Raw genomic sequence first — 27,443 nt, forward strand, 5'->3', positions numbered from 1 at the left:
CCTGGTGGTGATGCCTTGGAAGATTTGAATGTTTCTATACTCCCCATGGAGATTCCTTCCAGTGAGCATAGACAGAGTCCTTCCATTTACTTAGGTCTCATTCTCAAGAAGGGTGCCAAACGGCATCTAGACAGCTCTGTTTATTGCCTTCGTGGACTCTCACGTAGACTCACACAAAGACTGCCTTTGTAGACTCACACGGTGGAATGTCCCACGGCTAGGTGAGTCAACCCATGGGTGCGTGACTCTTTTGTTTAATGGTGGGATGTGTGCACACCAACTGCTAGCCCATCCATCTTGCTTTATGTCAAGTCCTTGAAGCCCTTGCGGATGCATCATTGCTCCTGGTCACACTGAATCATATTGTTTGGTCAGGACACCCTCCACATCATTTTTTCTTCAGAATTCCCACTCATCCTTGGCGTTGAATTTGGGTCCTGTCTCATAGGAGCCTGGGAGGCTGCCTTATACTGAGTCAGACCCCTGGTCTACTGAGCTCAATACTGTCTACCCTGACAGGCAGCAGCTGTACAGGGTTTCAGGTGTGGGTCCTCCCCAGCCCAGCCTGGAGGTGCCAGGGATTGATCTGCGACCTTCCGCTTGCAAAGCAGAGTCTCTTTCATGGAGCTAAATCCCTGGAAGTCCGTGATAGTACAGTCTGGACACGATCTCAGGGCATGAAGGTCACCTTAATGATCACCACCCCAGGTGAGTCACCCAAACAGTAAAGATAATACCAGAACAAAGTACCATGATATCAATATGCAGGGATCCAGACTACATGTGCCTTCCAAACACAGACATAGTACACACACACACACATCCCCCGCCGCCAAGTGTTTTACAAAAATAGAGATGCAATTACCCTATTACACCAAATTACAGAGTTCAGAATCAGGATGATAAAGAGGGGGGGGGGGGAATAACAACCCCCAAACCACAAACAAACAAAAACCCAGGATAAAAAGCATCAAGATATACAAATAGTGCTTTTGACAAGTTATTTGGTTATTGCCTCAAGATTGCCTCAAGTCTTAAGAGTTAAAATGTGTCTCCAGGTCAAATTTCAGAAGTGAAACTTGTAAAAGTTTTGAAATGTGGGAAGTTAAATTTAAATTACAAGCCACAGACAAACCCTTGTGCACGCACGGAGCAATCTCTCTCTCTCTCTCTCTCTCTCTCTCTCTCTCTCTCTCTCTCTCTCTCTCCACTCAATTTCCGACAGTATAAAATCAATGGGCATGATTAAAAGTGAGCACACTAAAGCCCTACATTTCAAGGGAGGAGAGCTAGTCTTTGGGAGAAGAGCTGGCCTTCTGGTTGCAAGCATGCATTCTCCCTTTGCTAAGCAGGGTCTGCCCTGGTTTGCATATGAATGGGAGACTACATGTGAGCACTCTAAGATATTCCCCTTACTGCTGCGTGCTGCTTGCATGCAGAAGGTTCCAGGTTCCCTCCCTGGCAGCATCTCCAAGATAGGGCTGAGAGAGACTCCTGCCTGCAACCTTGGAGAAGCCACTGCCAGTCTATGAAGACAATACTGAGCTACACAGACCAATGGTCTGACTCTGTAGAAGGCAGCTTCATAGGAACATAGAAAGCTGCCATATACTGAGTCAGAACATTGGTCTATCTAGCTCAGTATTGTCTTCACAGACTGGCAGCGGCTTCTCCAAGGTTGCAGGCAGGAGTCTCTCTCAGCCCTATCTTGGAGATGCTGCCAGGGAGGGAACTTGAAACTTTCTGCTCTTCCCAGAGTGGCTCCATCCTCTGAGGGGGTGGATCCACTTTCCACTTTCCCCATCCTGCAGACCAGAACTACCTTTGGCTTGGGTTTCTACAGCCACTGCTGATGCATTAAAAAACAATGGCAGCTCTTCTGCACAACAGCAGTCAAGCATCCTATGGCCCCTTGGAGTACGGGTGGACTTGAGAAGCCTAAAAGATGGGGCCTTGTAACATCTGAATTAAAGACATTTTCCGATCACCGACACTGTCCTCTGCAGGGGGTCAGCATTCTTCACCAATGTATTTGATGACCCCTAAGACATTGTTTCTGGCAAGGCGGTCAACCTCCAAATATTTGAACGGCTCAATTTCCACAGTTATCTGGTCCTCCTTCCTCAGGTCCATCAGGAGGACTTGAAAGAGGCTGTGGAACTTCCCTTTCGAAGCTGCCGCTTCAGGGCTGCACAGGGTGTGGAGCGTCTCCTTCACAGGAGACCCATTGACACGGAGCTCTAGCTTTTGGGGTGTGTGGTTGGTGTCACATTTGGCCACGAAGAAGTGCAAGTGGCAGTAGATGAAATACAGTCCGGGCTTCTGGACGATCAAGTTTCCTTTCTCATACCGCATGTTGTAGAGCATGTTGCTTTTGATCCAGCTCAGCTGTGATTGGTTGACCGGAGGTGACACTGGAAAGGGAGAGAGACAGCCCATTCAGTAAACTTACCAGCCTAAAAGCAAACACTGGGAAGACTGTCCAGTGTGAGATGGTTTCCCCAGAGCAGGGATTCCCAACCTTTTAAACAAGCATATCCCTTCTGTCTCAAACCTTCAGCTCAGGGACCCCATCAAGATTCGTGTGGGTGTGTATACACACACAGAGGCCATATTCACATGTAATGCGGAACCTCAGGTTCAATGGACCGATGTTTCAGCTCCCCACCCACTTCCGCTCTGCTGTCCGAATTCGGATGTAACGGAGAGCACTCTCTTTGCAGTCAGCAAGACTGCAGGGAGGGGAATTGGTTGTTCATGTTTCCTTCTTGCATGAAGGACAGCCTGCACAGCCAATCATGACTGGAGAGAGGGAGGTGCTTCCTCCCTCAACTCCAGTCGAAGAGAACACAGCCAGCCGTTCTGAATTCGGACACAACTCAGAATGTGTTGAACCTTGGGTTGGGGCGATGAAACTCACTACAACCCAAGGGTCCAAACTGGAGTTCCAGAGAGGAAACCTCAGGTCGCTCACGTCGTGGAACCAGAGCTGCATGCATTTAGACCAAATGGTAAGACAACCTCTGGCCCCTTTAACCCCAGTTCCACATTATGTGCGAATGCGGCCACTTAAATGTTACGGTTATGGGACGGATTTCTCCAGTCACTGGCTTACCTCCAGACTAAGTTCCTCATGAGTACTCCTACTGAAATAAATAATTTCAGTAAGACTGCTTATGAGTAACTTCATCTGGATGTAAGCAGGTGACTAGAGTAGCCTGTCTCATAACTGTAGCATTTAAATGTCCATGTTTATGTACACACACATACATAAGAGAGTAATCAGTGCTAATTTTCTGAAACCTGTCAGTCAGGTTGAGGGGAGGGGCACACAGAGCTGCTGCATGTAGGCAACCAATCAGGAGCAGACGAAGAGGGTTTTGGCCCTCCTCCTTGCCCTTCTGCAGGGCATACATTGCTGAGGATGTGTCGGCTTCAAGCCACTGATCTCAGATGGGGAACAAATAGTGTGGCTGCAGCGTGGTTACTCTAGGACAGCACTCCTTGGCAGCCCTCCAAGTACTCCTCAAGGTACTGGTACCTCCTTTTAGTTGCCCCTGTCCTAGAGGGTCGAGTGACATATTTCCACTCTAACAGAGCACTTCTGGAATACAGGAGAGCTCTGGAAAATCTCTGTGCTCTTCTGGAAAACTGCAAATGCACCCGTGCTTTGGCTTGCCTTCGTACCCCAATAAACCTCACAATGGAGTTAACCGAGGGCCACACTTTACTAACTATTAATCAGGCTCTATGAATAGTTAATAAGGCTTTATTAACTATTAATAAGGCACACTTTATTAACTATTATGGCTATTAATTAATAGCTAATTAACAAATATTGCAACCGTGCAGAAACGCACAAGCTGTTGATCTAGAGTGCGGCTGGTCCCTCCCACCATGGGAACAACCACATAGAGAGGCGCCTTTTGGGGGTACCAACCACTGTTCCCTGTAAAAAGGAATCCCAGATGTTGTTGTCTATTATTATTATTATTATTTTTACATTTATATCCCGCTCTTCCTCCAAGGAGCCCAGAGCAGTGTACTACATACTTGAGTTTCTCTTTCACAACCACCCTGTGAAGTAGGTTAGGCTGAGAGAGAAGTGACTGGCCCAGAGTCACCCAGCTAGTTTCATGGCTGAATGGGGATTTGAACTCGGGTCTCCCCGGTCCAAGTCCAGTACTCTAACTACAACTTGTTACAACTACAGCTGCAGTGGCCTTTGGCTGAGGGTACTGGGAGTTGTAGTCAACAACATCTGGGATTCCTTGTTACAGGAAACACTGGTACCAACCAAGCTTAGGGTTTGCCAGCAGTCAGCCAACTGCCTTAGCCTCCTCTTCACCCCACAAATTCCACTGTTGAAGGGGGAGTGGTCTGAGCCCTCACCACCAACCACCTCCAAGCCCCGAAGCTCTGAGTGGGTGAGCTAAATAACCTCCCCAAGTGGCTCCATTCCCAGACCGTCCCTGCAAGCCCCCAAACCCAGAGGTTTGAAGGGTTTCCATGGAAACCCTTCAAACATTAAATGTGGAAACACTGGAGATAGGAAATCAATAATTACATGCAACCATTAGGTAACATCTGCAACAATGATTTCCTAACTACAGCCGCTGCTTATAGTGCATATACAAAGAGGGTAGTACAGTAATCCAATTGTTTGTCTAATGGAAACTGTGTGATTTTTGACGTGTGAGCCGGGAACAGGGGCACATCACGGGGGCCTATTGAGGAGAAACGGAACCTTGCTCTGAACCCCAGGGGGCTCGTTTGATGACATTCGGGAAAAATCACATTTTCTGCCGAAAAAGCTGCCCAGAAGATGTCGACAGATCTTGATGCTCAAAACATTGCAATGCATAAACAGGAGTTTGACGCAGGAATAATCAAGGCTTGCTTGCCAATCTGTTTCAGAACCCGAGTGAAAATGTGCAACTAATCAGTTCTTATCCTAGCAGATGCAGATCCTACAGACGTAATTCTAAAGACACTGTGAATGGACACGGAAAGCCACAGTCACGTCAGTAAATATGAAGGAGTGATTCACAAAACCACTTCAAGTGCGGTCACTGGTCTCAGAGCGTAGGTACCTCATCTATCAATATCATTTCAGAGAATCTGCTTTAAAAGGCTGTAGAAAATTGGAACTTCAACGGCGAGCATGAAGAATTGGTAGTACAGATCTTCCTAAAAGTGAGAGTCACGTTTTGCAGTTCATTAATTCTAACCATGCAGTGCATTCAGTCTCATAGCAAGGGGGCATCTTTGAAAGTGGCGATTCTCTTGTTTAGCCAGGGTGGTGGTGGGGGGAGAGCAACTGTCCATATCCATCCCCAACACAGCATCCCTCCAGCGGCTGACACTGCTATCTCCCTTGTGTTTCCTTTTAGACTGCAAGCCCTCTGGGGACAGGGAACCATCTTTATTTATTTATTTATTTATTTATTTACATTTATTTATTTATTTCCCTAGATAAACTGCTTGGAGAACATGGTTGAAAAACGGTATACAAATATTTGTAGATGTATGGGGCCATAGCTCAGTGGCAAAGCATCTGCTTTGCATCAGGATGTCCCAGGTTTACTCCTTGGCAGCATCTCCAGGGCTGAGAAATAAGTGTCTGCAACCTTGGAGAGCTGCTGCCAGTCAGCGTTGTCATTCCTGAGCTAGATGGACCAAGGGTCTGACTCAGTATAAGGTAACTTCCTATGTGCCTAGTAGTAGTAAGAGTCTGTATTAAATTAGCATGTATCAGGCAGAATATATAGAGACGGTTGATTGCGTGTGTGTGTGTGTGCGCGTGCACACACACACACACAATCAACCATCTCTATATATTCTGCCTGATACATGGAAGAAGGTTACAGGGAGAAAGCTAGACTCTCTCCCTCAGCTTGGTTGGGACCATCTGTCACTAGGCTCCCCCACCTGAAAGAACAAACTAGTTTCCTCTGCTGGGCTGCTGCCTGACAAACTGCTAGGGTTAGGAACCAGAAATCATGGCTCTGTGGGTAGCTACATCCAGGGGTGGTACTTTCTTGAGGCTAGGTGAGGCAGTGGTCTCAGGCGGCAGAGCACTGGAGTTCCAGCCGGGCAGCAAGGTGTCCCGCAATGCTGCCATTGGGAGCAGCTCTTTGGGATGGATCTGGGCCTCGCAAGCTTTGCAAGGAACACAAGGAGGGGAGGAGAGGAGAGAGAAGGAGCCACCTTTGTATGTAGTCTGGAAACTGCAGTTGGTCCAGAATGCGGCAGCCAGGTTGGTTTCTGGGTCATCTCAGAGAGACCATATCATGCCTATCTTAAAAGATAGACACTCATTGCCAATAAGTTTCTGGGCAAAATGCAAGGTCTTGGTTATAACCTCTAAAAAAGCCCTAAAAGGCTTGGGCCCCGGGTATTTAAGAGGATGTCTTCTTTGCTATGTACCCCACTGCCCACTGAGAACATCAGGAGAGGTTCATTTGCAGTTGCCACCGGCTTGTCTGGTGGCTACTCAGGGATGGTCCTTCTCCACTGCTGCCACGAAGCTTTGGAACACACTCCCTGCTGAAATAAGCACCTCCCCATCTCTGAAAACTTTTTAAAAGTCTTCAAAGACACGTCTGTTCACCCGGGCTTTTCATTAGATACTGTTTTAATTGTGCGATTTCTAATCGTTTTAGCGTTTTAAATTTTAAATGGTTGTATTGTTTTAACCTTTTTATTTGTTGTTTTCTTTTCATTTCATTTCATTCGTAAACTGCCCAGAGACTTGCGTTTTGGGTGGTATACAAATAAGTTACATCAATATCTAATAAATACGGGTTCTTCCCAGCCTCCTGCCCAGTGTCCAAAGGTTGCCGGGATCACATTGGAAAGGGCTGGGTGCCTCACCAGGGCATGCAATAAGGCAACACTGAGCGCCTTCCCTCAAGGGCCAGCATCCTTTGGGCAGCCCCTGGGGCCCCCATGTGGTGAGCCTCCCCTTGACAGTAAATGGTGCCTAGGTTTGACCCACCTTCGAGATAGGCAGCTGCTTTTTCACAGGCGGGGTCCGGCAGATGGCTCTGTGCCCACTCTGGAAGTTCCCATGCAACAGAAAAACACAGCAGAAATCAGTCGCGTGCCAATTGTCATCATTACTGCTACTGCCACAATGCCATCGGTCTTACTATGACTGCTGAACAGAAACCAAAACATACCAGGATCGGTCGATGAACTAAGCCCAGAGTTCCTGACCTGTGGCCCTCCAGATGTTGACGTACTACAGCTCCCATTATGAAGGATGAAGGGAATTGTAATTGACCAACTTCTGGCATATCTCAGGCTAGGAACCCCTGTATTAAGCCACAAAAGATCCACCCAAAAAACACGTAATGTTTTACATTGCGTTCATACATGCAATGCCTCATATGAAAATGGACACAGATAATATCATTGATTGATTGATTGATTGATTGATATGCCACCCTTCCAAAAATGGCTCGGGTTGGTTTTACATCAATGTAATTGATGGTGATTTCTGTGGCCCCTATGGTGTGGAGGTGCTCTTCAAGGAGTTTTGGAATTGCACCTAGGGTGGAAATTACTACTGGGAGGATTATGATGATGATGATGATTAATGTTTTGATGAATGCGATTCCCTCACTGACTTTTAAGATATGTAGCCGCTGCTTCAGATGTCATGCTCTGCGGGTTCTTCACGCCCTCCTCTGAAAGAGCTCATGAAAGAGAAAGAGAGAAAGAGAGAGAAAATCAAATTAAGTTTATTATTATGGTCTAGGAGCAGAAAACAAACAGAAAGAGACACCGAAGCAAGGAGGGGCGGGGTGTGTGTGTGTGTGTGTGTGTGTGTGCAGAGTTACAGAAAAACCAGTCCAGCTTACAGCTCACACCACATCCATTTACAATATTACGGATACACTAAATCAATACTCAGAGACCAACACTTCCCCAGAGAATCAAATTGCAGATTTAACCATCTGACCCCTAATGGAGCAGACCCTGGAGCAAAGTTTTACAACATTTATTGTCCATGCTGGAGTCTGAAAGAAGACGAAAGGTATAAACCTGACCTGCCTGGAAATTTCTTTAAAGTTGGGGTTATAAAAAGAAACCGAATGTCTTTGTCAAACTGGCAATATAATATCACATGGTTTTGCTCCAGCACTTTCAACCATTTCCAGGTCGATACTGACATTTCATCGGGGCCAGGGGGAGGGCACCCCCATAAAGTAACAAAAAAGATTTGGGATCTGGGTGGGCAGTTTCCCATAGGTGACCGGACATCATTTCTTCCTCCCTCTCTCTCCCTCTCCCTCTCTCTTTCCCAGAATGCTAGCTGGTCTTGTGGTTGCAAGTATGACTTGTCTGCTTAGCAGGGTCCACCCGGGTTGCATATGAAAGGGAGACTAGAAGTGTGAGCTCTGTAAGATATTCCCATTACGGAATGGAGCTGCTCTGGGAAGAGCATCTCGGTTCCAAGTTCCCTCCCTGGCAGCATCTCCAAGATAGGGCTGAGAGAGACTCCTGCCTGCAACCTTGGAGAAGCCGCTGCCAGTCTGGGTAGACAATCCTGAGCTAGATGGACCAATGGTCTGACTCAGTATATGGCAGCTTCCTATGTGATGATGTACAATCTATCTTAACTGTCATAAACCTAGAAAGAGGAATCTTTTACATACATGTGAAAGAATTGCCATAAAACTCTGCACCTGCAATATAGCAGGATGCCTACGTGCTTTTGCACCGTCACGGTCCTGATCCTGGCAACCCACTTCCTCTGTAGCTGCTTCAAAACTGAAGTTCCCATTGGCTTCACTTTGGAGAGGAATAGCTGTGAGGCACCTTATGGGGTTGGGACCATGGCAGAAGCAAAGACTTAAAGCCCCTTTTCTACTGCACCACAGGCCTCATCCATGGGGAACCCAGTCCAACTGCTATTTAGCCGAGAAAAAAGAAGACAGCTCGTGCTGCTAACTTCATGAGTCACTTCGTCTTGATGCAGAAGTTATATGAAGAGATCAGATGGGACGCCTAACTCTAAAATGCAAGGGAATAGAACCCCCTACTGGCCATAAGTAGAACTACATCTGGGTTGGCAAATATTTGCTACTTGAGTTCCAATAAGTCGATGATGGTGCTTTTAAATAACTGCCAGGCCTTCCGTCAGTACATTGCTTGATGCATACGCTTGTTTCTATGCCTTGTGAAACTTCAAAAAGTGCTTTCCAAACAAGAGAGAGGATCTTTAAAAAACAAACAAACAACCGGCAATGAATGAATTAATGTGTTAAAAGAAATGGTTGAATCTTTGGAGAAGGTATGGCTCTTGACCCAAACAGTGAAGGCCAGCAAGGTTTGCTTCCAAATCCTTCTTTGACTCCAAAGTTGGGAAGGTCCTAGGGTCCCTCTCCAGGGATCAAGTGTCTCGGATTTCAGGGCTAGGAAAGCCATCTGCCTCAGCCTAGAGAGAGCAACTTCCAGCTGGCATCAGCAGTCCTGGAATATATGTACCAATGGGCCAACCCTTGGATTGGAACCAAAGATCCTTGAAGTCAAACCTGAAAGAATCCCAGGGATCCTCCAAGGAGAAAGATCAGAGGATTTCCCCAGATGATTTCTCCATACCCCTGAGTACAAAGTGCCTTCTATAGGGTCTTCACGAGTCCTGAAGATGACCCATGATGTTTTCCTTGAGGAGGAGCTGCCGCTCAGTGGAATTGTGTCCCCAGATTGTAGGTGGACATGCTACAAGGATGTGGTCAGATCTATTGCCTATTCCCAAAAGAAGTGATCGTTGTTGTTGTTATAAGCATCAGCTGCAAGGCAATTATTTTGCCGTTTTGTGCTGTCATGTGGGAGAAACCACTACAGGAAGCATCAAGATCATTACTGCAATCTCTGGAGTGATTGTCCAGATGGAGAAGCTGGTCTCCTCCTCTCTTTACAGACTTCCCAAAAAGACTGCAAGAGTCATCTATTCTGGGTGGCTATTGAAGAGGGTGGGGCTGTCTAGACATTATTTCTTTACCAATGAATTTCTTTTGCATGAGGTCTGCAGTCAAGGTTTACTTTTCAGTTGGATGATTTTGTGTGAATATCGAAGTGTGCTTCCCTGTTGCATCATTGTGTTCTAATCTTTGTCCCTTGGAGCCCAGGACAGTCTGGAGATGCATCTTTTCAAGCAAATCAAATGACTATCAAGGCAGCTCTGAGATAACAAAACTTGAGATTATAGATGGGCACGAAACAAATTTTTTTATTCGTTTTGAATTTGAATTGAATTTGGGAAATTCATGTCAAATTTGAATCAGATTCATATTCAGTCTGAAAATTCAATTTTAATTTGAATCAAATTTCAATTAAATTCGACCTTGTTTTGGTGCCTTTTTTAAAACCAATCTGAGGGCCTGGATGGTTTAAAAAAGGTGCCAAACAGCTCTCAAATCGAATTTGAATCACATTTTGAAAATCCGCTTTGAATTTGAATCGAATTGCCCTTTTAATTAATTAATTAATTAATTAATTAGATTTCTATATCACCCTTCCAAAAATGGCTCAGGGTGGTTTACACAGAGAAACAACAAATAAATAAGATGGATGGAAGATTTTAAGAGGTGATTCTATTCAAATCTGAATCACTTGAATCACCTGTGATTCGAGTCAAGTTGATTTGAATTTGAATCTATTTGCACACCCCTACTTGAGTTGCCGTGCAGCTTAGAGGGAAACATAGATGGTCAACACCTGAAGCAAGCGAGGGACAAAGTATGTTAAGGTAAAGTGTGCCATCAAGTTGATTTCGACTCCTGGCGCCCACAGAGCCCTGTGGTTGTCTTTTGGTAGAATACAGGAGGGGTTGACCATTGCCCCCTCCCACACAGTATGAGATGATGCCTTTCAGCATCTTCCTAGATCGCTGCTGCCCGATATAGTACCAGTGGGGATTTGAACTGGCAACCTTCTGCTTGTTAGTCAAGCATTTCCCCACTGCGCCACTTAAGGTGACTCTCCCCCCCTCCCAAAGAAGGAAAACATGGAGGCATGCCATGTGAACTTGCATCAAAACAAAACCTGAGAGCAGAGGGAGGGGCTGCTTCCCTCAATGCCACGAGTGCGATTTGAAGTAGTTTCGCTCAACATTTACCCTGTAGCATGAAGCCATGTGTGAATAACTCCCTGGAGACCCAGCCTTGAGAACTCTAGTACAGGCAGATCACCATTACCTTCTGCCGGCCCCTGATTTAAACCACACATGCTAACCCCTGCTAACTTGGCAGAGGGCACCTTTTAATCACATGGTGATTCTCTTTATTGAGCAGGAGGAGAGCAACTGGCCCTATCCATCCCCCAGCACAGTACCTCCAGTGACTGTTGCTGGTTTCTGTCTTATGTTTCTTTTTGAGATGGTGGGCCATCTTATTTATTTATTATTTCTCTGTGTGAACCACCCTGAGCCATTTTTTGGAAGGGCAGTATAGAAATCGAACAAATAAAATATTAATTACTTAATCAATTAATTAATAAGAACAGAATGATACAAGTCAGTTGTATTATTCGCAAGATCTTACCCTGCTTCTCTGCACCTGGGGGTCCATCGTACTGTGCAGCAGATCCCTTCAAGAGAAGAGAAAGCAGAGGGAAGAGCGTTACATGTATGGTGACTGGAACATCTTTTTCTTCATTGCATCCATTTTATTTTTTAACACCATCAATTTTTTAAAAAAAATAAGTCTTAGGAAGGAAGATGGAGAGACACAGAGAAAGAGAAGGAGAGGTGCATGGAAGGGGGAAGGAAGAAAAGAACGAAATGATAGATGGACAGACACAGGGAAGGGAAGAGAAAGAGAGACGGAGAGATTGGGTTGGTTCACACAATCATTCTAACCAACATCTAATGTGGGTTAATGACATTAGCGTGATTGTGTGAACACATGCCAAGGTGGTTTACTATCTATCAATCATCTATCTATCTATCTATCATCTATCTATCATTAAAATTTTATGCCACCTTTCATTAAAACAATCCCAAAGCGGTACAAAACATTTAACAATCCCAAAGCTGTTTACAAAACATTTAACCCAATATAAGACTATAAAAATTACACAACCAAATTTTTAAAATAGAATATAAAAATACAAATCTAATTAAACTTTAAAAAACAAAACCATACACAATATAACTATAAAATACAGAGCATCAGTACGAACAATACTCATATAAAAGCCTGGGTAAAAAGCCGAGATGTAAATTGCTTTCTAAAAACTGTGATGGAGACTGAGGAGTGGATGCCCACCAGGAGAGCATTCCAAAGTCTAGGGGCAGCAACAGAGAAGGCCCTGTCCTGCGTGCACGACAGCCAAGCCTCCCTCATTGTCGGCACCCGGAGCAGAGCCCTCTCAGATGACCTTGTCAAGCGGGCAGAAACCCTTGGGAGCAAACAGTCCCTCAGGTATCCAGGGCCCAAACCGTCAAGGGCTTCAAAGGTCAAGATGAATCCGAGAATGGTTTATGGCCCAAGATGAATCCGAGATTCCCACCATGGCACAGCTTCACACAATCACGCTATTGTCGGTAACCCGTATTCAATCTAGAGCTGAAGGGTTGTGTGGACCAGGCCAGAAGGAGAGAGAGATGCAAGAAAAGAGATTGGGGAGGAAATGATAGATGGCTGCATGTGTGCTATATTATTGAGTGAGTGAGTGAGTGATTGATTGATTGATTGGAATGTAATAATAGATAGGAAGACAGACCAGGAAGGTAACAGACAGACTTGCATAAAGAAAGAGTAGGCTCGTTCTCAGGACCCAAAATAAGATTGGAGGCGCCACCAGCCAGGAGAGCCCCTGTGCATTCCCGACCGGCAGCCGTATGCCTTGCTTTTTGAGTTGAGACACGGTGAGTGAAAGGCCTTCTTCATGGGCTGCAGAACTGTTATGCCGGCTTCCTGCCCAGGGCCTGGATTTCAATTCTTCCTCTCATATTAATCTCGGTTTTGCAGAACACAGCCCTGATCTAAAGGCCAGAGCACCTCCAGCGTTTCCTCTTGGGGGGGTGTGTGTGTGGCGGGGGGGGGGGGACAGTCCCATTTGACCCGGCCCTATGACAGCTGGGTACAAAGAGGCCAGAGGCGATCAAACTCATCTGTGTTCCCCGTTGAGGTCGATGGGGTAGCCGTCTGCCAAAAGGACGACTCTGCGATGCATGCATTGTGGGCATGGTGGAGAAGTGGCGATCCCCTCCCTCAGGCAGACAGGAAGCCCCTTTTATCTATCTATCTATCTATCTATCTATCTATCTATCTATCTATCTATCTATCTATCTATCTATCTATCTATCTATCGATTTATCACATTTCTAAACCCCCTGATATACAATCTCCAGGCGGTGTCCAGGTTAAAACGTAATATCAAAACAATATAAAACAGTGAACATTCATAAAACAGACCAAAAAAATCTCAATGCCTAAAAACACGTAAAAATTTCAATTTCCACGAAAAGCCTGGGGAAACAGGCACGTCTTCAGGGTCCTCCTAAAAGCAAACGGAGAAGGAGATGCTCTTATTTCCTTTTGCTGAAACGTGGTGTCCAAATAACGAGGATGACATTAATCATCATGCGTGTGGATAATCATTAGAAGGAGGTTTTCAGCCCGAGCCTGTCTGGGATGTTGCAGCAGTCTCCTGCACTGAGCACGGGGCTGGTCTAGATGACTTCCTGGGTGCCCTCCAGCTCAAACCCCTCTGATTCTGTCATCCCCTGTGCCTCGCACTGGCATTGTCTTGAAACACTGGGAGCAAGCCCAGCTTCTTCCCAAGCAAGTGCTCGATTTCGCCTGACCATGATGGCAATGATGCAAGAATTGCAAGCTGGGGGATAGTGCAGCTGAGGAATTCCCCCCATGGAGGTTTAAATGTAACAGCAGCAGCACTTTCCTTCCTTCGTTCCTTCCTTCCATCATTCCTTCCTTCGTTCCTGCCTCTAGCCCAGCTAATTCTGTCTCCTCGGCTTCCCTTCAGAGCAGAAGCCCTGTCTGTTGCACATCCAGGAAACAGCTGCTGACCCAAGGAATCCATAGGGTTTGCACAGTGTGATTCATGGTGTGAAAACCAGCATTCTCTGAGAATGCGGGGGGGGGGGGAGGATGGAGGATATGTACCAGCCGGGTCTTCCAGTGAAACCCGGCCCCACCCCCGTGAAATGCTGGAGGATATTCTTTCACATCATGTTAACTAGCATGCAAGCAGATGCTCTACCACTGAGATACGGCCCCAAAATAGTTAAGCAGAGAGAGCAAGATAGCAACATAGGGAAGCTGCCATATACTGAGTCAGACCATTGGTCTATCTAGCTCAGTATTGTCTGCACAGGCTGGCAGCGGCTTCTCCAAGGTGGCAGGCAGGAGTCTCTCTCAGCCCTGTCTCGGAGATGCTACCAGGGAGGGAACTTGGGACCTCCTGCATGCAAGCAGGCAGGTGCTCTTCTCAGAGCGGCCCCACCCCCTAAAGGGAATATCCTTCAGTGCTCACAGGTAGTCTCTCATTCAGATCCAAGCCAGGGGCAGAGCCTGCTTAGCAAAGGGGACAGTCCATACTGTTGCCACAAGACCAGCTCTCCTCCCTAAGGATCAGCCAGCAGGTGTTTAAACCTGTGCACTGGGAAATAGGATGCTTCTGTCTACCAAGCCAGACCCTTGGTCCGTCTAGCTCAGTGCTGTCTACACTGACTGGCAGCGGCTCTCCGAGGTTTCAGGCAGGAGTCTCTCCCAGCCCAACCTGGAGATGCTGCCAGGGATTGAATCTAGGGCCTTCTGCAAGCAAAACAAGTGCACTGCTTCTGAGTTATGCCCCCTTCCCATTGGTGCCTCCGAGAAGCTGTCTCTGGTTGCAATTTCAAATGGAACATTTATCATCGCTCAAAAATTCGAGCACTGATCTCAGACCTTTGTCTTTGTGCAGCATGTCACACAAGGAAGGAAACACTGAGTTTGCCATTGCAAGCCATGAAACTGGATGAGGAGAGAGGTTCCCTGTTCTTGATTGCAAGGAGGCAATTCTAGGGACAGAGGGGGACCAGCCCGGACCAGCCCATCTCAGTCGGGACAGTCTAAAGGACGATAGGACAGCCTCTTGAAATGTCATCTGAAACAGCGCAGGAAGGCTGGATGAGGGCTGACAGCTTGCTGGGTTCTTGGAGTGGTTTCCCAAGAAAAAATTGCAGACATCAAGGCCTCCCATCCACCTCCGGGGATGGCTCCTAAGGCAAAAGGATAACAGGCTATTTGTGTGTTTGATTCCAGCATTACAGCATTATTGCCCGGAGCAATAACGTTGGTGTTTGTTTCCCCGAAACGTGGTTACTTATGACCCCTTTATTGCCCCCACGGGCAAGAAGGGCTTGCTTGGCGGTGCTGTGCTTGGAAATGGGAGAATCTGGAAGAAGACAGCCTCCACAACCCCACGGAGACCGGGTGGGAACTCCACGTCGGCTGGGATGGATTTCATTGCAAACCGAAAGCACCACCGTTTCGAGAGCTCCCGACATTGAATGGAGCTCAAGGCGATGATGATAAAGAGCTTAAGACGCCCCTCGACAAGGGAAATAGTTTGTTCTCCTCCCAGGGAGAACGTTGTGAGACAGGAGAGGGGAATTTTACAAGGCAATCGTCCATATCTGCTCAGGAGTAAGCCTCGCTAATTTCACTGGGGCTTTCCCCCAGGATCGTGTGCAGCGGATTGCAGCCTTAGGATACAATTCTGGACATTCTTTGCACAACAGGGCTGTTCTCACGATCAGCATTAGGGCAGGAGAAGCCCCCTGCCCTAATTTTGGAGGCATACACACTTCTGATTGGCCATCGTGAGAATCCTACAAGCAAGGTCAGAGGAGGGGAAAAGGCTCGCCTGTGAGTTGGGGACGGAGGCGGAAGGCGTGTGTAGTGATGAGCGAACCGGCTCGACCTAGAGCCTAGTTCAACATTGAACTGGCCCGATTCGAGGGCTTGACTTCAAGCCGAACCGGGCCTGGTTCGGTTCAGTTTGGCTCAAAGTGAAGCCAGGACCCCCAGGCTAGAATCCCCACAGTGGCCAATCAGGAGCACACAGGGGTCTCAGATTAAACTCTTTCAGCTTGAAGTCGAGCCCTCGAACCGGGCCAGTTCAATGTTGAACTAGGCTCTAGGTTGAGCCGGATCGCACATCACTACCTTTGCCTCCCACCTCCATCCCCAGAGGCTTCTCCTACCCTCAGGCCGATCGTGAGAACAATCCTCATATATATTATGGCATTTTTATTGGTGATGATGGGGTTACATGTTGATCTTGCATGAAAGGGCCAGGAACCACAGCCAGGAACCCTCTTTGGTGCAGATTCCCCTTGTACAGATGCTGCCGCTGTAAGGATAGGAAGAGCCGAGCTATAGGTCACATTTGTCATGTTGATAGTTGCCGCTGATGTCAATTCACTGGTGAATTCTATTTATGGGTGGCGTCACCTCTGAGAGCAGAAGAAGGAGAGGCCGGCGGGACTCAGAACCCAGAGCTGCCTTTGTCACTGGGAGTCCAGTGGCAGCTTCCATCACCCAGAAGTTGATGGAAGTTCCTGATTGCTTATTGGGCTTGTGAGAAGCTTCAGCGGAAGCGGAATAGTCTAGGAACGTAGGAAGCTGCCATATACTGAGTCAGACCTTTGGTCCATCTGGCTCAGTATTGTCTTCACAGACTGGCAGCGGCTTCTCCAAGGTGGCAGGCAGGAATCACTCTCAGCCCTATCTTGGAGATGCTGCCAGGGAGGGAACTTGGAACCGAGATGCTCTTCCCAGAGCGGCTCCATCCCCCGGCGGGGAAGATCTTCCAGTGCTCACACTTCTTGTCTCCCTTTCATATGTAACCAGGGCAGACCCTGCTTAGCAAAGGGGACGAGTCATGCTCGCTGCCACAAGACCAGCTCTCTTCCGCATAGCCCCTCAGCACCAGGCGAGCTGGTCTTGTGGTAGCAAGCATGACTTGCCCCCTTTGCTGAGCAAGGTCTGTCCTGGTTTGCATCTGAATGGGAGACTAGAAGTGTCAGCACTGGAAGATCTTCCCCTTAGGGGATGGGGCCAGAGCTCAGAGGAAGAGCATCTGCTTTACACGCTGAAGGTGCCAGGTTTACTCCTTGGCAGTACACAAGCAACTCAATCCTTCCACTGCTCTAGGGGTGCCCAGTTCATCCACTCTGCAATAAAACTTTTTTTCCCCGGCTAAAGTGCAAGCACAGCTCTGACCTGGCATGTACTCTAACATCTTTAAGGTGGAATCTGTGCAATCTAAGTTTCTGAGGAACGTTTCTCAGGTACCCCGGTGTGTGCCCAGGTGCTGTCCTTCGTCTGGAAGCAGGACAGCTTAAAGTAGAGGCCAGAGCATGGATTCCTATCTTTGAATTCTGGCTGAAGCTGGTTTCCCACCCTGCCGGTCTAGCTCCACCTGTGCTAATGGATACCTACCACTTGGGGGGGGGGACTTAATCCGAAGCAGGCTTAATGAATCGGAATCTGTTTCCGATTCGGTTGAGGACTGAGTTCTGAGAGACAGAAAGACAGTGTATGCATTGCCACAGGCGCTTCTAGCTGGAGGCAAATCCCCATAAGCTGCGACCCCCACAAAGGGGTCCCCTTGGGCCTCCCACTGCAGTCTCCGCACGCCTGTTCCGAGGCTCTTCAGGAGAACGGAAACAGGTGGAATGAGAGTAACAAAGAGGATTACAAACAATTCTGGTGACTGTGTGTTGAGTCGGCACTTTCCCTCCCCGCTGAGTCATCACAACCATTTGCGTACATCTGAGGGGGAAAATGCCTTCCATTTCAGAGAGTGTCATTTCCAGCTGGGCTTGAAACCTCCTTCCCGTTGTGTCTAGAAATCGGGCACCAGTAACATCCTCACCATGATAATGACCACTGAAGCTAAGCAAGTTTCTGACTCGGTGGGAGACCTCAGGAGGGTCTCTGGAGACCACCATATTTGGTACATAAGAAACTGCTTTACCCAGAGATGGTCCATGTGGTTCAGTATTGAACCACACTGTCTGGCAGCATCACTCCAAGCTTGCAGGCAGAGGAGTCTCTCCCAGCCCTACCTGGAGATGCTGCCAGGGAGTGAACATGGGACCTTCTGCATGAAAAGCAGATGCTCTGCCACTGATCCACACCCAACTCCTTTGAGAAAGAACAGGATATCCTTCTTACAGGGAGTCTCGTTTACATCGGGGGTACATAAGCTTCAAGGAGAGCAACCTGGGAGGCAGTAGGTGAGATGCATTCTCTTTTGGTCTACGATCTGTCCAAGTCAAGACTGGTGTGAACAAAATTTCACAAACATCCAAAATTAGATGCCCTTGCAGAATTCACACCTGACTTGCATTAAAACGACTGAGCACTCCTTGAATTTCAGTGCATATTATTAAGTAGTCACTGACACAATCTGAAATGTTTATGTTCTGCTACTATTCTAAAATCCTGAGAACCAAGAATGGACGTTACATGGTACTACTGGGGAGGGCAGAATTCAGGTTGGGGGAGAGAGAGAGAGAGAAACTTTTGGGTTTGTCTTATTTTTGCCCCACCTTGAGCTGAATCCAAGAAGAGCTAGTCTCGTGGTAGCGATGAGCAGGAATTCTCCCCTTTGCTAAGCAAGCTATACCTTGATTTGCATTGGGTTGGGCCACTACATCTGAGCACTGTCGGCTGTAAGGTATTCCCTTTAGGGGATGGAGCTGTACCTTGGCTCAGTGGCAGAGCATCGGCTTGGCACGCAGAAGGTCCCCGGTTCCCTCCCTGGCAGCATCTCCAAGTAGGGCTGGGAAGGACCCCTGCCGGAAACCGTGGAGAGCTGCTGCCAGTCAGTGTGGACAGCAAGATGGACCAAGGGTCTGACTCGGAATGAGGCTGCTTGGTATGTTCCTGTCCAGGAGGGCTCCTCTGAGTGCTCTTACGTTTATATGAGCGTGGTGGGTGTGTATGAGAAAAGGGCTTCAGCAAAGGCAGATTCTGGGGACTGTTTCTGATGTGACAGAGCTCTCTGCTTTGGGGAGGCATCAGGGCAGAACGCGGGTAACCATCTTGCATGACTGCCGCACGCACGCCAGTATTTTCCGGAATCTGCACACCCTGGAAAGCCCTGGAGGTGGTACCTAGCGGCATGCACACACAGGCGCCATGAACACCAAGACTCCTTCCAGCTGGCTTTGCTAGTTCCTACAACCAAGTATGAGGGTTGTCACCCAATTAGCATAATCAGTCAATTAGTTAATTACATTGGAATACATTTGCATCAGCGTGCTTGCCATCTACAGAGTTCTTACAGTACTTGTGTGTGTCTAGATCTATAGAGATACTATTGCTATATATCAGAGGCCTTGGCAGCTGCCAGATATTTAGCTACTTGTGTAGGTGGATCTGTATTTATATCTATATATCTATACTACAGATCTATACCTATATGTAATACAGATTTATAATATAAATCAGAAACTTTTCAGACGATAAGCCTTTTAAGAAATCAATTGTTTGAACCGAGTCATTGGTGAAATGTTGCAACTGATAGAGAGAGCAGTCTTACTGACATTTAAAGCACAGCCTCCCTTGCCAAAGCTCACAGCAACGTGCGTGGCCCCCATTTTATGCTCACAACAATCCTGCAAGGTAGGTTAGGCTGAGAGATAGTGGCTATCACCTGCTGAGCTCTATAGCAGAGTAAGGCTGTATTATTCATATTAATTCACACTGATATTTACTCACATGTTTACTCACACACCGGGATCTCTATCCTATCTTTTGTAACAACAACAACAATAAACAACAAACAAACAAACTCCATTTGTTAGCCACCCCATAACAAATTATTATCTGTTTTTTTTTTAATTTCACAACACAATAGTTTGCCTTTAGTGGAGGCATTCAAGGCAAATCATAGTGATTTCAACCTAATAAGTTTGCCTCAGCAGAACAGCTTGAACCTGGGTTCGCCTGATCCTATCTAGCACTGTAACCACTATGTGACACTGTCACTCACTGACGGAGGCAAAGGAAAGGATCCCTTTCCAGGGAGTTTGCCACCATATTTTTAATCGTGCGTTCTGTATAGGCATTTTGTTAACTTTCGGACCGCTTTGAGTCAGGACTTGAACCCAGATCTCATTGCCAACCATCCCCCTTCAGCCATGGTTATCTGCAGCCGATTTGGCTTCCATGAGCCAGCTCAAGGCAAGCCTTGGACGTCAGTATCTGTCTCTTCCACCCAGGCAATCAAGACCCGCCGACAGCTGGAGCAAAGGAGAATCCCGGGATAGGAGGAGGAAGACACTCACCGTCCTCTGAAGTACCAAGACCAGGATGGTTCCCAGAGCCGCGATGAGGCAGACGGTAAGAGAAATGATCACAAAATAGAAATAGGTCTGGATGGGGCCATGGAACTGTCGGGGGACACTTTCTTCAGTCATGTTGGTGGCTGCTTGGTTCCTCCCGTCCACTTGCCAGAGACACTTCTGCTCTGGCTGTGAGCTCATCCTTTTATAAAGTCCTCAGAGTTTCGCCCCATATCTTCCTCTGATCACCTTTGATCTCAGGCCTCGGCTCCTGAGAAGATTCCCCCGCATCCTGGTCCATGTGACCTGGAAAATATCGCTTCATTGCCTGCCGTTCGAAGACAAAGGAGAAGCGATCTGGAGGCATAAAGAGTTGAGTTGCTCAACCCTGATGAGAAGGAGTTTCCGTGCTGTTGGAGGAAGCTTCTGTGAGGATGCCGTTTTTTTGTGTGTGAGCACATCAGCGGAGGCCAGGGTACATACAACAGGTGGCAAAACCCAGCTTCTTTCTCCCTACTCAGCAAGTTTCTCTGCTCGGTGCTTACACTTGGAAAGAATAAACCCTTCTTCTGGGCGACTTCCCCGTTCATCAAGCATGACCTGGTTTTCTTTCTTGATGCACAGATAACAGGAGTGCTGTGATGGGGTCAAATTGGCCGAGTTCCTCTTGGCTTCTCCAGAGATCTGGAAGCCTAGAAGCGGCGGATTTTATTTATTGTTTGTTTGTTTATTGTTAAATTTATATACCGCCTTTCATTAAAAACAATCCACTCTTATTTTTAGAGAGTTCTATAGGTCTTTCTCAGGCTGGGACTAAAAGGTGGAGAACCCGTCGAGGTTTTGCCCCGCTTCATCCCACGGTGTCTAGGAAACTTTCCAGGGTGTCTAGGATCCCTGCAGATTTCCTGAATGATTTCTGCACAGACTGTGGTGTTCCTCTCACCAAAATCTGTGCACTCAAGAGGAGGTCCTGGGAAGTTTCGCACCAATTTTGCATAGAAACAGCCGCCTAGTTTGAAGAGACCCTCTTTGCAGTCGCCCTGAGTTTTCACCATCCTGGATAATTTGGGTATCATTTGCAAATCTGGCCCCTCTAAGACTTGCTGCTGCTGCTGCTTATATACCTCTTTTCAACGAAAGGTTCTCCAAGTGGTTTACACAGAAAAACCAACCAATCAACAAACAAACAAACAAGATGGTCTCCTGTCCCCAAAGGGCTCACAGTCTAAAAAGATACATAAGGCTGACACCAGCAACAGCCACTGGAGGGATGCTGTGCTAGGGCTGGATAGGGCCAGTTGCTCTCCCCCTGCTAAATACAAGAGAATCACCACTTTTAAAAGTGCCTCTTTCCTCAATTGGGAGGTCCAGAACTTTTATGAGCAATAAACAAATGCCTGTGAGGCATGTGGAAGGAGGTATGTTTAGCTGAAGGCCACCTCCAGCCGCAGAGGCAAGATGCTTCTGAATACCAGCTGCAGGGGAGCAACAGCAGGAGAGAGGGCCTGTAGGCCTGTGGGCTTCCCAGAGGCATCTAGTGGGCCACTGGGGGAAACAGGATGCTGGCCTAGATGGGCTTCCTTGGGCCTGATCCGGCACCGTGTGCAGGGCTGTTCTTGTATTCTTATGAGAAGACAAGAGAGAAGGGGCTGGAGGCAGGCGTAGTAGCAGATCCCTGCACTGAGCAAAAAGTTGGGCTGGAAGACACCCCCCCCCAAAGACCCTTCCCCACCCCGAACACTCTATGCTTCTAAGTTTAAAGGCCCCACTGTTGCTGGCACAGGTCTTCAGGGCACCCAGTTTCTTACTTCAGCCCATGACGAGAATTTCCCCCTGACTCATAGGATTATAGGAAACTGCCTTCTGCTGAGTCAGACTGCTGCTTCAGCATCATCAGCAGCAGCAGCTCTCCTGGGTTTTAAATGGGTCTTTCCCAGCCCTACCTGGAGATGCTGCAGGCAATAGGAACTGGGGCCTTCTGGACCCAAAGCGCGTGCTCTGCTCTCAAGCTATGGATGCTCCTGCGGGGATGAACATATGAAGCTGCCTCCAACTGAGTCAGGCCCTGGGTCCATCTAGCTCAGGATTGTCTGCACTGACTGGCAGCAGCTCTCCAAGGCTCCAGGCAAGAGTTTCCCCCAGCCCTACTAGGAGACGAAGCCAGGGGCAGGAGCTGGGGCTGTTTGCTCTCCCACTCCGCTCTGGCCTCATCTGCTTCCTCTGGTTTTGCTTGTCGGAAATCCCCTTTCCTGTTTTGCTTCTCCCAGCTCCAGCTTGCCCCCTCACCTCTTGCCCCGCAGGGACCGGAGAGTGCCGAACATCTTGCTTGAACGCGGAGGGCTGCAACATCAAGCAGGGGCGAAACCAAACCACTTCCCCCCCAACACCCACCCACCCCTCTCTGTGCTGAGTCAAAGAAGGCCTTTCACTGTACAGATGAAACTCACAGTGGGTTTGGGTGCCTCTGAATCAATTTCACCCCCTACAATGAAGAAACCCTTTCTGTACTTGCTGCAGAGGAAATGTGTGTGCAAATTTCACCAGGGCTCGGCACTAGGGTTGCCATGTCCCCTGGAATTTAAGGTAGCCCCCAGATTTCAGCTCCTCCACCTGGCCACTAAATTCCACCCGGATTTACACAGATTTCAAATGTGCTGCCCAGATTTTACTCTGGATCCGATCACACAGGAGGGCAGAGAAGGAGGGGAAAGGATAGAAATCGGCCCAATAAATAAATAAATAAATAAATAATGCAAATTAGACACAGCATAATTTGCATAATATGCAAATCAGGCCACCCAGATTTGGGAATTGGGAATCCGATGCGTCTGGTGGCGACTCAGAGGAGGGCCTCCTCTGTAGCTGCTCCTGGGCTGTGGAATGCACTCCCAGCAGAAATCCGTAATCTGAATTAATTATTGGCCTTCAAGAGAGCCCTCAAAACCTATCTGCCTGGCTTGGCCTTCCAGGCCTAACAATTTTTAAACTGTTGTAAATGTTTGTAGTTTGTTGTAACCTGGTTTTCCAGGGTTTTAGAACTGTTTTGAATGTTTTAGCTTTTAATTGTTTTATGGTGTATCATTTCTGTTTCCAACTGTTAATTGATTTTAATTGTTTTAATGCAGAGCCATTTTTGGAAGGGTGGTATAGAAATAGAATAACCAAACAAACAAGCAAACACATAATAAATTTCGTGGTTAAAAGAAAGGAAGGAAACCCTCTCTGTGCTGTCCTACAGGCCGCTCTCCGCTGTGAAAACAGGTGGGGGTCCTGAATGAAATCTGCGCTCTTCATTTCATCTGGGACCTCTCTGCCTTGGTTTCAGAATGAACAAAACAGGAACTGAGTTGGGTTTCTTCTGCGCTCCCTACTGGTTCTGAAGTGAATGGACACTCTTTGTATTTAGAAGCCATCCGAGAAAATCCTCCAGTGGCCCTGCCTGGGAAGAACCCCGAAATTCCTCTATGAATTCCACTTTGGAGACCTGAAACTCTAGCCGAAGTGAAAGTAAAGGCAGGAATGAGATGGGAGAACGGAAAGCTGCCGCAAAGAAGCAGCGGAGCATCTTTGCGTCCCCTACAGGATTTGGACACTTAAAAAAAAAGAGCCCAGAAGACTGAATAATCTCTAATCTATTAGTTCCAGATTGGGAGCAGGTGAGTGGAGATTTTCAGAATCTGGATGAAGCACGTTTCAGAAGCAACTGTAGCCATAGAGAATTTCGAAGACATGTTTGGGAGTTATATGTTCAAACTTTATTTCTTGGTATGAAGCGCTGCCCCTGTGGACCTGTTCACACACGGCTAGAGGGCTCTCTCCTTGACCTTCCATATCGTGCTGTGGCTTCAACCCAGCCCTACAGGAAGGTGATAGAGCTTTTCATGCAGAAGGTCCCAGGCTCAATACTTGGCAGCATCTCCAGGTAGGGCTGGGAGAGACTCCTCTGCCTGGAAGCTTGGAGTGATGCTGCCAGTCTGTGCAGACAATCCTGAGCTCGATGGACCAATGGTCTGACTCAGTAGAAGGCAGCTTCCTATGTCCCTATGTAAAAGGTCCAGGGAACTTTGGAATGGGGGTCATACCTCAGTGGGAGAGCATCTGCTTTTCATGCGGAAGGTCCCAGGTTCACTCCCTGGCAGCCTCTCCAGGTAGGGCTGGGAGAGACTCCTGCCTGAAACCTCAGAGAGCTGCTGCCAGTCTGTGCAGACAATCCTGAGCTAGATGGACCAATAGTCTGGCTCCGTAGAAGGCAGCATCCTATGATCCCTGTGATGGTGAAAAATATGGGGAATGGGGCTGTAGGTCAGTTATAGAGCATCTGCTTTGCATGCAGAAGGTCCCCGGTTCAAGCCCTGGCAGCTTCTCCAGGTAGGGCTGCGAGAGACTCCTGCTTGGAACCCTAGAGAGCTGCTGCCAGTCAGTGTAGATCCTGAGCCAGACGGACCAGTCGAAGGAAGCTTTATCTGCTTAGGAAAAGGTGTCGCTTAGTTGAAGAGCATCTGCTTTGCATGCAGAAGGTCCCCGGCTCAATGCCTGGGAAAGACTCCTGCCTGCGACCTTGGAGAAGCCGCTGCCGGTCTGTGTCGGCAATCCTGAGCTAGATGGAGCAAGGGTCTGACTCAGCAAAAGGCAGCTCCCTCGGTTCCCATGATCTGCTCTGCCCTACCTACTGGATTCTACAGGGGACGGGGAGCCACCTTTCTCCCAAATGAAATGCAGAAGAGAATGTCATGGATTCTCTCCAGGAATGTTCTCCTTCTGTTCTGGAGCCATCTGCCTCCAGAATCCTGCTGGGGCTCTGCTTCCCAGATGGGGGTCACTGCAGAGAATAGGAGGACCAGGAAGACCCATGCTCAGCAGAAAGGCCCTCCGCCGGTCCATGCAGGGGGCACGGCCCAGCCCAGCCTGCCACCACACCCCTTGCGGGTGGCTTCCGGAGCGGAAACGCTTGTTTCCATGGGAGGCGGGGAGGGGAGAGGCGAGAGAAAGCCACAGAGCTGCTTCATACCAGAGAGATGCCCAGCGGGACAGAAACCGAAGGAACAAGTGGAACTTGTGACTAAAAGTCTGCATCATATCTGAAATCTCGGGTGTCATGTTGGTGAGGCAGGGACGGAAGAGGGTATTGCCTGGTAGCAGGAAGGTGAAATGTGAGGACGGAAGGCACTTACCAGAATGATTTCTCTTTGTTATTCTGTTTGGTATGGTACTTTCTCTTGCTTACACACACACACACACACACACACACACTTTTGCCTTTTTAAAAAAAGCATACTTTCTGCACGGAAAGTACCTTTATGAGATCTCCTGGAACATAGGAAGCTGCCATATACTGAGTCAGACTCTTGGTCTATCTAGCTCAGTATTGTCTTCACAGGCTGGCAGCGGCTTCTCCAAGGTTGCAGGCAGGAGTCTCTTTCAGCCCTAGCTTGGAGATGCTGCCAGGGAGGGGACTGGGAACCAAGATGCTCTTCCCAGAGCAGCTTCATCCGCTAAGGGGAATCTCTTCCAGTGCTCACCCTTCTAGTCTCCCATTCATCTGCAACCAGGGTGGACCCTGCTTAGTTCAGGGGACAAGTCATGCTGGCAACCACAAGGTAGCAGGTGGCCTGACTGTGCATGTGGGCAGTGCATCCAACCCTAGTGACTTCACAATGCTGGCACCGATTGGGAGCATTGCTGGTCTGGTGGAAGCAAGCCTGAATTGTCCCCTTGCTAAGCAGGCTCTGTCCTGGTTTGCATTTGAATGGGAGACTACGTGTGTGAGCACTGTAAGATCTTCCCTTCAGGGGAGGGGGCCGCTCTGGGAAGAACACCTGCCTGCTTGCGTGTAGACGGTTCCAAGCCCCCTCTCTGGCATCTCCCAGATAGAGCTGAGGGGGACTCCTTTCTGCAAGCTTGGAGTCTGTGCACACAATTCTGAGCTAGATGGACCAAAGACCTGACTCGGTATATGGCAGCTTCGCATGAGATCACCTGGATGTCCGTGTGTGCCTCTGACCCTAAGGACTTTGTAATGCTGGCACCGAGCTGCACCAAATTTGGTACACAGGGACGCCTGACTGGCATGTTGTGGTGACGTCACGCACCTCAGTCCAAGCTGGCAGCCCTGTTTGAAACCATGGAGAAGCTACTGCCAGTCAGTGTAGGCGATACTGAGCTAGATGGGCCAATGATCTGACTCAAGATAAGACAGCTTCCTAGTACGCTCATGCTTCAGTGCTGGGCGTACTTACTAGGAAGTGCTGTTTCCTCCTCAAGGATGAGGCTGTTTCATCTTTTCTTTTCTTGCAGCTGTTTAAAGCAAACTCCTTTTAAAGGTGACAATTGGGCTCGTATTTTGTGTCGCCCCAGGTGTGATTTTGTTTCTTAACTCCATTTACTGTTTTGTGAGCAGTTGTGGGGGAAATGTGCAAATACAATAAAATAAAAAAGATTTAAGCAAAGCAAGAATAAGACAAGCAGCAGATTCCTAAGGCAACTCCAGGGATGAGAACAGATCATTTCAAACCCAGGGAGAAATCCAGGTGGGGAGAATTTCTTCGGTGCGAAAGAAATATAACAATGAGACAGTTTTACCTGCCTGGAAAGCTCAAAAGGCAGAGCTCGTTACCTTTACTAAAAACAAATAAAACAACAGAGTACTCGGGGAACTTGAAGACGGTGAGCAAACCCAAAGAGATGGAGGCGGTGGAGGTGTGCACTGTGAAAGAAAGCGAAAACCTCACGGGGTTTTCAGTTTCAGGCTTCCGTTTGGAAATGTTGGTAAACCAGCCTCAGCGTTTTGGAAGCGAGAGATAAAGATCTGTCTGCCCCGATGATGCTCTTGAGCCTTGCCCATTTGTGACTACAAACAGGAGCGACTCAGTTTCCGATGTGTCATTTCCCCAGGAGCATTAGGCTCATGCCTGCGTGTGTGGGTTTGCATGTGTGCGCGCCAGCGGGCACATATGTGCACAAGCATGATCTGATGGGGCGGAGATGGGGTGGAACATAGGAACATAGGAAGCTGCCATATACTGAGTCAGACCATTGGTCTATCTAGCTCAGTATCGTCTTCACAGACTGGCAGCGGCTTCTCCAAGGTTGCAGGAAGGAAACTCTCTCAGCCCTCTCTTGG

General features: G+C 48.0%; 1 protein-coding gene across 1 annotated transcript; it reads right to left on the reverse strand.

Moving 5' to 3' along the window:
- Positions 1–1,817: 1,817 nt before the first annotated feature.
- On the reverse strand, positions 1,818–20,524 carry TNFSF8 (TNF superfamily member 8). Its single transcript, XM_053282515.1, has 5 exons — positions 20,327–20,524; positions 11,556–11,601; positions 7,635–7,703; positions 7,001–7,060; positions 1,818–2,414 (listed from the first exon to the last, which is right to left on the reverse strand). Exons 1-5 carry the CDS (start codon positions 20,522–20,524, stop codon positions 2,011–2,013), a joined length of 777 nt encoding a protein of 258 aa, XP_053138490.1. The 3' UTR covers positions 1,818–2,010.
- Between the last annotated feature and the right edge of the window lie 6,919 nt (positions 20,525–27,443).

Source organism: Hemicordylus capensis, chromosome 17 (genome assembly GCF_027244095.1).
Source record: "Hemicordylus capensis ecotype Gifberg chromosome 17, rHemCap1.1.pri, whole genome shotgun sequence".
In the NCBI taxonomy this organism is placed as follows: Eukaryota; Metazoa; Chordata; class Lepidosauria; order Squamata; family Cordylidae; genus Hemicordylus; species Hemicordylus capensis.

Bases quoted from the DNA above. Each gene is read 5' to 3' on its own strand.
- TNFSF8 (XM_053282515.1), bottom strand. From the start codon at position 20,524: ATGAGCTCACAGCCAGAGCAGAAGTGTCTCTGGCAAGTGGACGGGAGG. The intron at 7,704-11,555 runs GTAAGATCTTGC...CTCTTTCATGAG, and splicing joins CCCAGGTGCAGAGAAGCAGG to CTCTTTCAGAGGAGGGCGTG. The intron at 2,415-7,000 runs GTGGGTCAAACC...CTCCCTTTCCAG, and splicing joins AGCAGCTGCCTATCTCGAAG to TGTCACCTCCGGTCAACCAA.